The sequence below is a fragment of the Danio rerio genome, chromosome 7, assembly GCF_052040795.2.
Source record: "Danio rerio strain M-AB ecotype USA chromosome 7, GRCz13ab, whole genome shotgun sequence".
NCBI classification, from domain to species: Eukaryota; Metazoa; Chordata; class Actinopteri; order Cypriniformes; family Danionidae; genus Danio; species Danio rerio.
Window position 1 is genome coordinate 2597272 of NC_141027.1, and position 12475 is coordinate 2609746.

General features: G+C 32.0%; 1 protein-coding gene across 1 annotated transcript in view; it reads right to left on the minus strand.

Annotated features, from left to right (window-relative positions):
* The window catches only part of si:cabz01007807.1, a 57837-nt gene that overhangs the window by 18224 nt on the left and 27138 nt on the right, over positions 1 to 12475 (minus strand). The window contains exons 12-27 of the mRNA XM_087260161.1: positions 11861 to 11926; positions 11725 to 11772; positions 9479 to 9520; positions 9319 to 9384; positions 9160 to 9204; positions 8704 to 8760; positions 8381 to 8437; positions 6939 to 6998; positions 6774 to 6842; positions 6361 to 6408; positions 4988 to 5047; positions 1644 to 1706; positions 1513 to 1569; positions 494 to 541; positions 321 to 413; positions 192 to 242 (exon numbers count right to left, since the gene is read on the minus strand). Of these exons, the coding sequence (XP_087116287.1) occupies positions 192 to 242; positions 321 to 413; positions 494 to 541; positions 1513 to 1569; positions 1644 to 1706; positions 4988 to 5047; positions 6361 to 6408; positions 6774 to 6842; positions 6939 to 6998; positions 8381 to 8437; positions 8704 to 8760; positions 9160 to 9204; positions 9319 to 9384; positions 9479 to 9520; positions 11725 to 11772; positions 11861 to 11926 (930 nt within the window). The remainder of the gene's footprint in view (positions 1 to 191; positions 243 to 320; positions 414 to 493; positions 542 to 1512; positions 1570 to 1643; positions 1707 to 4987; positions 5048 to 6360; positions 6409 to 6773; positions 6843 to 6938; positions 6999 to 8380; positions 8438 to 8703; positions 8761 to 9159; positions 9205 to 9318; positions 9385 to 9478; positions 9521 to 11724; positions 11773 to 11860; positions 11927 to 12475) is intronic.

Genomic DNA, 12475 nt, shown 5'->3' on the forward strand with positions numbered 1-12475 from the left:
ATTTTTAAATGCATGAATTAAAAGTACTGTAGTTCTCAAAACATTAATAAACACAATATAATACAGTATATAGTGAAAAAAATAATACAAATAACAAAATGTGCTAAAACTGAAGTAAAAGTAGACGATAAGTCATATCAACAGAGCAAAACCTACAGCAGTATCTCAGTGATGTGATATTGACGTTTTACCTTTGAGTTTCTGCGGGGGAAACGAGGGACTTTAAACTTGGCTGGTTTCTTCTGCATAAACAGAGGAGAAAACTATTCAAATGCAGTTCAGAAATATACAGTGATTCTAGGAGCATAACCAGATCTTACAGGTCGACAGTCCTGCATCTCCTGAGGTTTCTCACTGAAGTCTGACAGAAACCCGTCTGAAGCTTTAGGATAGGCTTTCTCAGCATCTGCTGCCTGAAAACACATGATTTTTGCATTAATTTGTTTAAGAAGGGATGTTAATTAGTATTTATGCATGATTTCAAGTGTTTTACCATTGCATCCCATGATGAAGCTCCCATATATCCATTTGAATACGAATTCTGGAAAAGAAATGTGTCTTGTTAGCTTGAGAATGCTAACATACTGATCTGCTTCTTCAGAGCCAAACTTCTAAACGCATCTCCTCGCAGAGATTTCAAGCTATGACCTTCAAACTTGCGTCAGACCTTAAAACTGATGTGACTTGGTGTGCTATATCTTTTCTAACTGATCTGACTTACAGTTTTCCTAAAACGGACCCAAAAAATTTGAAAAAAAAACCATTGACTTAACATTGGACCAAAGTTTTTGATGTCATAACTCTTGATCAGACTGTTGTACAGACATGAGGCTGGGCTCATTTAACACAGTCTAGCCAGCAGCAAATAACTGATTATTTTTACTTCCTAGCCACACCCTAGCAACCAGTTAAAGCACCCTAGCGACTGCCCCATTGACTTCAATTGTAAAAACTGACATGGCCATCTCTTGAGTAGAACACTGTAGATAATCCGGGGTTGGACTCAGACTGCCATCTTCCAGACTGGCAATCTAACCAAGCCCTAGCAACCATTTACACCACCCTAGAAACCCAAATTAAAAATCCTATCTTCAAATCTGAACGTCATATAGATATTCATTACCCTAGCATCTGCCTGACAACACCACAGAAACCACCAAAGTACTGTAGCAACTGCATAGCATTCACCAACAGTACCATTGCAACTGCCTTGTAACCAACCAGTTTACCTTAGAAACTAACTTGCAACCAGAGTATCCACCTACAGTACCCTAGCAACCACATATCAGCACCCTAGTAACTGGTTAGCAACACCCAGTTTACCTTAGCAAATGTCTGGGGTTTGCTAGCAACACCCAAGGAAGTGATTAGCAACTAGTCGGTACCCTAGGAACACCTTAATCACCCGGATGACCCCATCAACATCTTAGAAACCACTGATGTTATCTTAGCAACCACCTTTCTAAAACTACTTCAAAGAAATCTAAATGTGTGAGAGTGAACAGTCCGAACCTTAAAGTCCTGAGGGGAAAGACTGCGCCCGGCTTCGGTTTTCAGGAATGTGTCGTCCTGCAGAATCATTGAAGGATGTTTAGTGGACAGACGTGACACATTAAACTCAAGTATATCAAGCACATCTGTACCTTGAGCTCGTGAGGCTTGTGAGGAAACACTGAATCATTGAGGTCATCGAAGCCATCTTCATCCTGAAAGCACAGCTGATCTGAGTTCAGCATCTTAACCACACATCTACACGCTCGGGTCTGTTTTGACCCAGATGAAGATGAACGTTTACAAAACCACCATAGATTTTTGGAGGTGGGGGGTTGGGTGACTAATAACATCAAAATAATTTACAGTAATTAAACTACCTGACAAAGTCTTGTCGCCTGTCTAAGTTGTAGGAACAGCAGATAATAACTGGACTTCTAGTTGATGATTTGGTATCTGAAGTGTCTTATATGAAAGGCAAAGGCCTCTGGATTTTGCTGATTTGAGCACAATAAAATCTGATCATGTCTTGATGTTGACTGATTTGATGAGGACAGTGCGGTCTGACTCTGCTCAGACTAAAGTCTCATCACTGAACAGAAATAATGTCCAGTATAGAATATAAAGTCCTGCTGCAGTGGAGACAGAATGAATATTGTGTCTGACTCCATCATGAGCTTGGAGGACTGCATCCATACATCTCTGACATGACTCACATCACTGATTAATAAAGTCATCTGGAATGAAGAAGAAAGCGTTCAGCAGGACTCCCAGAGTTCATCAAGAGTCTTTATGTTCATCTTCAACGCCTCCTCCTTCATCTTACCCCAGAAATGCTTAATAATGTTCATTTCTGGTGACTGGGCTGGCCAATCCTGGAGCAGCTTGACCTTCTCTGCTTTCAGGAGGTTTGATGTGGAGGCTGAAGTATGAGAAGGAGCGCTATCCTGCTGGAGAATTGTCCCTCTCCTGTGGTTTGTAATGTAATGGGCAGCACAGATGTCTTGAAACCTCAGGCTGTTGATGTTGCAGATCTCTCTCAAACCATGATTTCTCCTTCACCAAACTTGACTGATTTCTATGAGAATCTTGGTCCATGCTGGTTCCAGTAGGTCTTCTGCAGTATTGGTGATGATTGGGATGCAGATCAACAGATGATTCATCACACTCTTTTCAAAAGGTGCACATTTGTACTTGAAGGGTCCATATTGGTACCTCAAATTACATATTAGGAACTACAAATTTTAGGAGGAACACTTTTGTACTTTTTAGGTACTAATAGTTACCCTTAAGGTATTAATATGGACCTTTTAGATACAAATTTGCACCTTTTGAAAAGGTAACACCCCAGTGACAGCTCACATGCCTTTATTTCTTAGAGTGCGGAAAAATCCACCTTCTGCCACTTTTACAAATGATCAATTAGAAGTCAAGCTATTATTTATTTCACTTAAAACTGGGATCCACAACAAGACTTTTGTTAGGTAGTTTTCATATTTAACATACAACTTAATTTATAAATTATTTAAGCAATTTAAGAGACTAATAAACACCTCAGAAATACCCTTGTAAAATAATTCATGAGGTCAGAAAAGCTTAGTCCAATATATTAAATAATCTCCATAAAGCTATGGTTTACAGTGAATTTATAACAGCTTAGGGATGTTGATGTTTTAAATTAATCATATGCAATGGATTTTTTGAGATTACTGCTTTTATTTAATGCCTATTTTGTATATATTGCAAGGTTTCACTAAATACAAAGCAAAATAAAACAGTTCCTCTGGCTGAGTAGCTGTTAGTGGAATGGTTGCCAATCAGCGATCACAGGTGTGTGTTCGTAGAGCATTTTACAACAGTTCAGAATCCGACTCAACCAATCAGAATCAAGAACTGGAACTATACTTTACTTAATATTGGTATTCTCATATCTAAGAAAGTGTTCGGCCTAAATTTAGTTGATAATCATGTATTTATATTGCACATTTATCGTGTGTGGCCATACACCCAAAGCACTTCAAAATCATGAGTGGGATGTGTCATTACTCCACCACTAGTGTGCAGCTACAATTGGATGATGCGACGGCAGCTACAAGACAACAGCGCCAGTGCTTCACCACACAGTGATAGAGCCAATTCAGAGGATGAGGATGATTGGGAGGTCATGATGGGTAAGGGCAGATGGAGGGAATTTGGCCAGAGCACTGGTGTTACGCCCCTACCATTAAAGCATCAAACCACTGCTGAAACAACATAAGGGGCTCGAAATTGCGACCATTTTCGTGGCATATGCACTCTAAATTTTATCTATGCGACCTCAAAATATATTTGGGAGCATCTGTGCGAGTGCATAAAATTGTTGTTTGCGACCAGTTTTTACTGCAAAATGTTCACCACATGCACGGGAGACATTCACGCAGAATGCATCTCTGCACTTGAAACGCAGCGCTCAGGAATGGTTTAAAACAGTTGTCATGTCAACTTGCTGCAGTAAACAAAGCCAATTCTGTAATGCTTGCCCCGCCTTCACGCTCTTCTTATTGGTCCACTACTCTAGCACTGAAATATCAGCTGTCAATCACTGTCAACGCCTTCTGGCTTGGGATGACAGAGAGCTACTACCACGAAAAACTGTAAAGCGCTGAAGATGAGAATGAAGATAACACTGACAGATTTTGTTTTAGAAACCATGACATCTAAAGTTACAAATAATGACAAATCTTACTAGTGATCATGTGCTGAATGTTAATCCACCATCTACGCTTTTCCAAGAGTGGATAAAAGACTTCCGTTGGCTTCAAGTCCGCTATGAAAAGTCTGGGATGGAATTTTTTCAGGTAAATGTTTGCCACATCTAGCACGAGAGCTTCTGTTTAATCCTTCATATAAATGCCAGATGCTGTCCGCCATGCAAGTGGCAGATATCCATCAAATTTAACACCACGTACACCATCACAAACGGGCTTGCACTGAGTAAACTGATATCGCTACTCATGAAAAGACTGCTATTGCTATGAACATGACGTATGCATATAATAAGGTACAGTATATGTCAAAAGCATCAGTACAATATCAGACAGCACCCGTGAGAACAGCACAGTTATATCCTTAACTGATTCATTCATGTCCAGCAGTGTGTGCAGGGCCGGTGTGCGCTCTGTATATCCTTTAATCACTCAATTATGTTATATAAATGTATTTTCTTGTGATAACGGGATTTTGTTGAGACATATTTTCTTCACGCATGCATAAATATATTTTATTGCTTGTTAGTTTTGATTAGTGTTGATTTCAAATGCAATAAATATGTTTGTATAACACTTGTAGTAACAGTGCTTATAATTGGTGGGTGCGGCTATATTTTGGCTGATGCGCCTACATTTTTAAAGTTAGGAGCAGCGGTGCTACCAAGCAAAAAGGTTCATTTTGAGCCCTGATATGGAATATGAATCCTTATGAATCTTCCCAATCAGCTGAATGATTCTGAAAGTCAAACCTTGAGATGAGGATGAGGAGTGAACCCACAGGCTCCCTTCAGTTCAGCTTCATCATTCTCCTGAAACACATCAACAACACTGTCAGACGTCTAGACAGATGTCGAAATGTTCATCAAGTTACAGTAAGTGGTGAAACATCCCTCAGCTAGATGGATATATAAATACACACACACACACACACACACACACACACACACACACACACACACACACACACACACACACAGAGTCAAGTCTGATATTATTCATACCGCTGGAACATTCTGGCTTTCTTGGACCAGAAATGCCACAGGCTTCTCCCAAAGCATAAGATGATGTACACAAGGCATCATAGAGGGAGAAAACAGTACTCGGCTTTTACTTACAGTTAAACAAAAAACTTCAACTTAACATTTTAGTCTTTTAGTCTAAACTAATTTGTAATATTTCCTATATACATATAAAACAGTTGAAGACAATATATTAAAACTGAACTATCAGACACAAAACACTGATCTGAGCTGTACTGATTTACTAGCTCTGTTGTTAAATGTCAAACTTCCAAAAAGAAACACTCATTACTATTCAGTCACAAGATGGCGCCAAACACAAAGATATAACCCACACAGTTAAAGTCAGAATTATTAGCGTCCCTGTTTATTTTTTCCCCCAATTTCTTTTTCACAGAGAGCAGATTTCTTCAGCACATTTCTAATCGTAATAGTTTTAATAACTCATCTCTAATAACTGATTTATTTTCTCTTTGTCATGATGACGGTAAATAATATTAGACTAGATATTCTTCAAGACACTTCTATACAGCTTCAAGTGACATTTAAAGGCTTAACGAGGTTAATTAGGTTAATTAGGCAGGTTAGGGTAATTAGGCAAGTTATTGTATAACAGTGGTTTGTTCTGTAGACTATCAGAAAAAAAAAAAAAAAAAAAATATATATATATATATATATATATATATATATATATATATATATATATATATATATATATATATATATATATATATATAGCTTAAAGGGGCTAATAATATTGACCTTAAAATGGTGTTTAAAAAATTAAAAACTGCTTTTATTCTAGCCGAAATAAAACAAATAAGACTTTCTCCAGAAGAACAAATATTATCAGACATACTGTGAACATTTGCTGTTCAACATCATTTGGGAAATATTTAAAAAAAGAAAAAAATTCAAAGCGGGGCGAATAATTCTGACTTCAACTGTGTGTGTGTGTGTATATATATATATATATATATATATATATATATATATATATATATATGTAATGTCGTGACTGACCAATCAGAACTAAGAATTCCAGAGAGCAGTGTAATAAACACAAACTATACTAATGCTGAAGCACTCTACAGTGAAAATACCTCAAAATGTGGGATTTCTTCCCTCTTTTCCTTGGTAATCTTCTCAATCTATTAACAAACACAAAAACGTCATTAGAAACTTTGGTTATACTTTAGTTTAAGGTTCAGTCCTCGCTATTAACAAGTCATTACCTGTGACTTGCCGTAATAAACTCCTAATTAATAGTTCTTACATTTACAGGTGTGATTTCTTGTGGTTTAGTAGATGGGTTGAGGTATTGGGTATGATTCGGGATGTAGAATGAGATCATGCAGAATATGTCCTTTATAAGTGTGTATAAGTATCCTAATCCTAAATATATTTATCATAAGCCACTAGTTAATAGTGAGAATTGTCCTTAAACTAAAGTGTTCCCCAAAATAGTGAAACACTATAAACAGTGAGAATAAGAGCATCAGTGTGAGGTATTTACTCTGGAGCGACCGATGACGAAACCTCTCTGAGGAACAAACTTCACTGACACCTTCTTCTTCAGCTTCTGCTGAACACACACACAAACACATGCACACACACCCTCTGCTCGGTGAATGATGCCATCATGGAGAGATGCTGTAGTAATCATAAGTGTTTCTTATACCTGCTCATGAGTGTGTACACTGAACTGCTCCTCTGTGTTTCTGTCCTCTTCATCCACACTCTACAACACACACGCAAATCACATCACATCACATTACACACATACAATATATATATATATATATATAACAGTGTTATGGATAAGCACATTTTATTTCCTATAGAGGTGGTCTTTAATTGATGCTCTCTGAACTCAAATGTAATTTTTTATCATAATTTTCTGAAAAAAGAATCAAAAACTATGTTGAAAAAATATCTGCTTAATATAATATAATAATATATAATATAATATAATATATATGATATAATATAATAATAAAATATAATAATATAATATAATAAAATATAACAATATAATATAATATATATTATATGATATAATATAATATGATATAATATAATATATATAATAATATAATAAATATAATATATTATAATAATAAAATATAACAATATAATATAATATAATATAATATTATAATATAATATAATATAATATAATATAATATAATATAATAAAATATAATAATATAATATAATAAAATAAAATAATATAATATATAATATGATATAATTTAATATGATATAATATAATATATATAATAATATAATAAATATAATATAATAATAAAATATAACAATATAATATAAAATAATATAATATAATATACTAATAAAATATAATATAATATAATATAATATAATAAATATAATATAATATAATAATAAAATATAACAATATAATATAAAATAATATAATATAATATAATATACTAATAAAATATAATATAATATAATATATATAATATGATATAATATAATATGATATAATATTATATATATATATAATATAATAAATATAATATAATAATAAAATAATATAACATAATATAATAATAAAATATAATATAATAATATAATAAAATATAATAAAATAAAATAATATAATATAAAATAATATAATATAATATAATAAAATATAATAATATAATATAATATATATAATATGATATAATATATATATATATATATAATAATATAATAAATATAATATAATATAATAATAAAATATAATAATATAATATAATAATTTAATATAATATAATAATATAATATAAAATAATATAATGTAATGTAATATAATATAATATAATATAATATAATAATAAAATATAATAGTATAATATAATATAATAAAATATAATATAATTTCACTAAAATGTGTAAAATGCATTTTCTTTGATTATAATCATTTAAATATTACATCAAATAAAATATCAATTTAATTTTACCTTAGCTTTAACCTTTACCTTAAAGACATATTTTAATGAATTTATTTTATTTATTTTTTTTTATAGATTTTTTTTATTATTAAAAATTGTGCCGGTCAAATGCTGGTCAAATAAACAAAGACATCAGACTGTAAAGAGAGAGCGGATTTACCTCACGCCGGTCCCGAAAGCCCAGATCTCCATTCAGAAACGGGTCTTTGGGGAAATACTGTGAACATGCAGACACATATATTCAATCAGATACTGTGGAAATTAATAATTGTGGAAACTTTTTATGTTTATTTTATTATTAATATATAAAAACACATTTAAAATAGCAATTGTTAAACAACAAAACTGAACAGAATATTTAACCAGATCCTGTTCAAAACGCATCAGTCTTGTGGCTTTATTTAGCTTATTTTCCAGTCATCGTTTCAACTTTTATTTAGGCCAGTCAGTATGCTGAATATATAGTTTAAAGTGCAAACGCACCTTTGAGTCGATCGGTGCAGGACCCTGTAGAGACTTCAGACCCGCTGCAGAAGTGTCCTGAAAATAAGCCATATGAGCATTAAAACATCACTGAACTACAGATTTAAATAAGATGTAAAACAACATGTAATGAGGTGATGATTCATTTACAGTAAACTAAAAACGTTATTAATGTAAACTAATGCAAAAGCCTTAAATTATTATTATTATTAAATGATTTATTATAAATATAATATCTGTACATATTTAAATAACTCTAAATATTTATTTTAATAATTACTATTTATAATAATTTCAGTGCATACACTTGCAATTTAACATCATAATATGCAAAAATGTGTAATGCATCATATATCTTGCAATATTTTGTAATATTTTTCTACACAAATACAAAACTATTGTTCAGTTTTTACATAAAAAATCATTAAACTAAATAAAAAACAAAACAAGCATTACCTTTGCTGGATAGTGAGGAACAGGAGACTTGGATTTTTGTGGTTGCTTATATATAAACATATAAATAAATAGAGTTTAATGATATGCACATATGCATGAATGTATGTTTATTTGTTTATAAAAGATTAGACCATAAAGAGGAATATTGTGCATTATTACCAGTTTGACGTCCCCATTTTTCTCTCCAAACGTGGAGAGATCTGCATGCTTTAGTGTGAACTCATCCTAAAGAGACAATTAAAGGTGAAAGGTGTTTCAATATTAGTGATCTTTATCATCAGCAAACTGATTACTATAAACGGCGAATCTCTGAACACACCTTTGAGTCTGGAGTCAATCCTTTAGCTTCAGCACTTTTCACCTGGAAGAGTTAATAAGAACATTTATACAGCAGATTATATTCACATTATTTATATTGTATTGTATATATTAGAAATCTAAAGAAACATACAACATATTTAACACAATACATGAAAATTATTTAAATTAATGCATATATATAACTATTATTTATTAATTTTATTTTACTATTGTTTACTATTGTGAAGCTTCAGCAATCTTTGCATGAAAGAGTAAAGAAATATATAACGTGTGTAATACACGTTTATATCGTTTATATTGTATGTGTATACTATAAACATAAAGAGTAAAGTATATACAACACATCACATGAAGTTATTTAGATTTAATGCATACATTATAAACTATTATTATTATTTTAATAACTAATTATAATGTTATATATTATATTTTGATATAACAATATGTAGTTTAATATGGAAAGCAGATATATAGCAGAGTTTCATCAAGTCAAGTTAAAGACTTTATAAGAACATAATGAATGAAATGTCTGACTTACACAAGGTTTAATGCTAAGGATTTGTTCTAATGGCCCGGATAAAACACTAACAACAAATGTTATTGTAAGGTGGATAATCATCATATTTGTAAATAGAGTAAATAAATAAACTTTTGTTTAAACTTTTATGGAGATGGATTGCTGGTGATTGCATGGGGTGCGTTTCCCAAACAATGACGTAACTCACGGGTGAACTATCATGGTACGATGCATCGCTTGGGAAAAGAACGAGTGTTTCCCAAAACCCCTAGTTTCTCTTTAAAACGCCCATAATGACGCTCTATACGGGGCGGAGTAACTACTTGTTTAGAGAAAAACCCATAACTTCTTTGTGCAAATGATATTGTTTTACACGCACACGCACTTAAAATAAAATCCAATATTAGATTTTGTGAAAACATGCACTCGCTTCCCATATTAACTGAAATATGTGTAAACGCCACATATGGACTGTGTTTGCTTTACTAATATTATTGAGAAGTTGAACATTACATATTCTCCTCTAAAACATAAAATCACTAACAAAAGCTGACACTATTCTAACATCATATAAATCATATAAATAAATAATGAGGCTATTTATTATAAAATGAAATGTAATATTTATTATTGATTGGAAATGAAAAAAATCCTACTTTAATAATGATATTAATTTTGATAATGATGATGATGATGATTATTTTTATTATTATTATTATTATTATTATTATTATTATTATTAATATTAAGTAGGATATTGTTTATTTATTTATTTATTTATTTGTAAATGTCTACTTTTACAATTTGACACATGTAAACCACTGCAGAAAGTTTTAACAGGCAGGCCCATGTCATATACAGTACAGATATTTAATAAATAACCCACAATAAACTAAAAGAATTAACGTGTGCTTTTTTTTCCACAAGCTTTGGAGACGTTACATAAATTCCTCTTTTATATAATAGGGCACCTATAGCTTTCTCCATGAGGCTGTGTTCAAAATGACATCAATGTTTTTTAAAGTGCACTGCGAAGGGAGCACAACTGTAAACATGAAGATCGCTAAAACTGAACTGTAAAGGTAGTTTGAATGCAAATTACACCTAAGAGAGATGACCTTAATGCTTTTGTACTTTTAATAATACCAACTCTGAATGTTAGAATCTTCTAAATGAATAGGGCAAAGGGAGGGATAAGTGGGAATAGAACACAGCCAGGAAATATGTTTCTAACTGCAGCTCCAGAGGTGTAGTTGTGAGCGCTCAAGTTTGCGACGCAGTTTGGGAATGTTCGTTGGAGCGACAGATTTGAGAAACGGCAAATCAACAAACTATGCTTGTAACGATAGAACTCACGACCTTAATTGGCTATTGATGGTTTTGGGAAACACATCCCTGACTGGTAGATTTACATGGACAGAGAATAATTAAGACCTGTTTAAAATGATTTAAGACCTACAACACGATATTTCAGTTCATTTACGACTTTTTAGGGCCTAAAATTTAGATTTTGACATTTGAGACATTAAAACTTTACAGTAAAGTTCAATAAATTATTGAAACAATAAAGAATAATTTTGAAGAAATACAAAAAATGCAAAACAAAACGTTAAAAAACTTCAACAATGATAGAATTAAGTGCATATAATTGTGCATTGTTTATGTCTTAAACATGTAAAATATAATAAAATGATTCCTACAGATTGTGATAATGAACTGTTATTCACCTTCGATCCTCTGCGCTGCGTAATAATCTTGGGCTTTGTCGATTTCTTCTGTTGAGAGTAAGAAAAACACAATCTTCAAATACATAAATCTATAATCACTTCAGCAATAATCCTGCATAAGTAATGAGCCTCTCACTGATTTATTTTCTGCCTCATTTCTTTGATCTTCTTCATCTGGAGCAAAAAACTCGTCACCGATGATCTGAAAACGCAACACAATAATCAATTTAGTGCTGTTAAACAATAAACACATTAAAAATAAAGGATCATATTTACAAAATATATTTGTGCCTACTGTGTCTATAAATACATGCATGACTATATAGTGTAAAATATCGGTATATATTTATAAACATTTATATATATATATAACACAAATTATATAAGAATATGTTTATTTTGTTTATGTTTGTTCATTTTCCCAGGGATGGGTTGCGGCTGGAAGGGCATCCCTTGCGTAAAAATGTACTGGATAAGTTGGCGGTTCATTCCGCTGTGGTGACCCCAGATTAAAAAAGGGAATAAGCCGACAAGAAAATGAATGAATGAATGTTTGTACATTATGTATAGTATCCTTGTGTATCTATATATACATGCTTAAATATAAAAAGAGCACATGTATATATCATGTAAATACAAACTAATATTACTAATCAACTCAATTTTTATTGCTGTCAGATTATTAATCGTGAAATAACTGTATCCAAAATAAAAGTTCATGTTAAATATATTTCAGTGTACAAAGTATTTC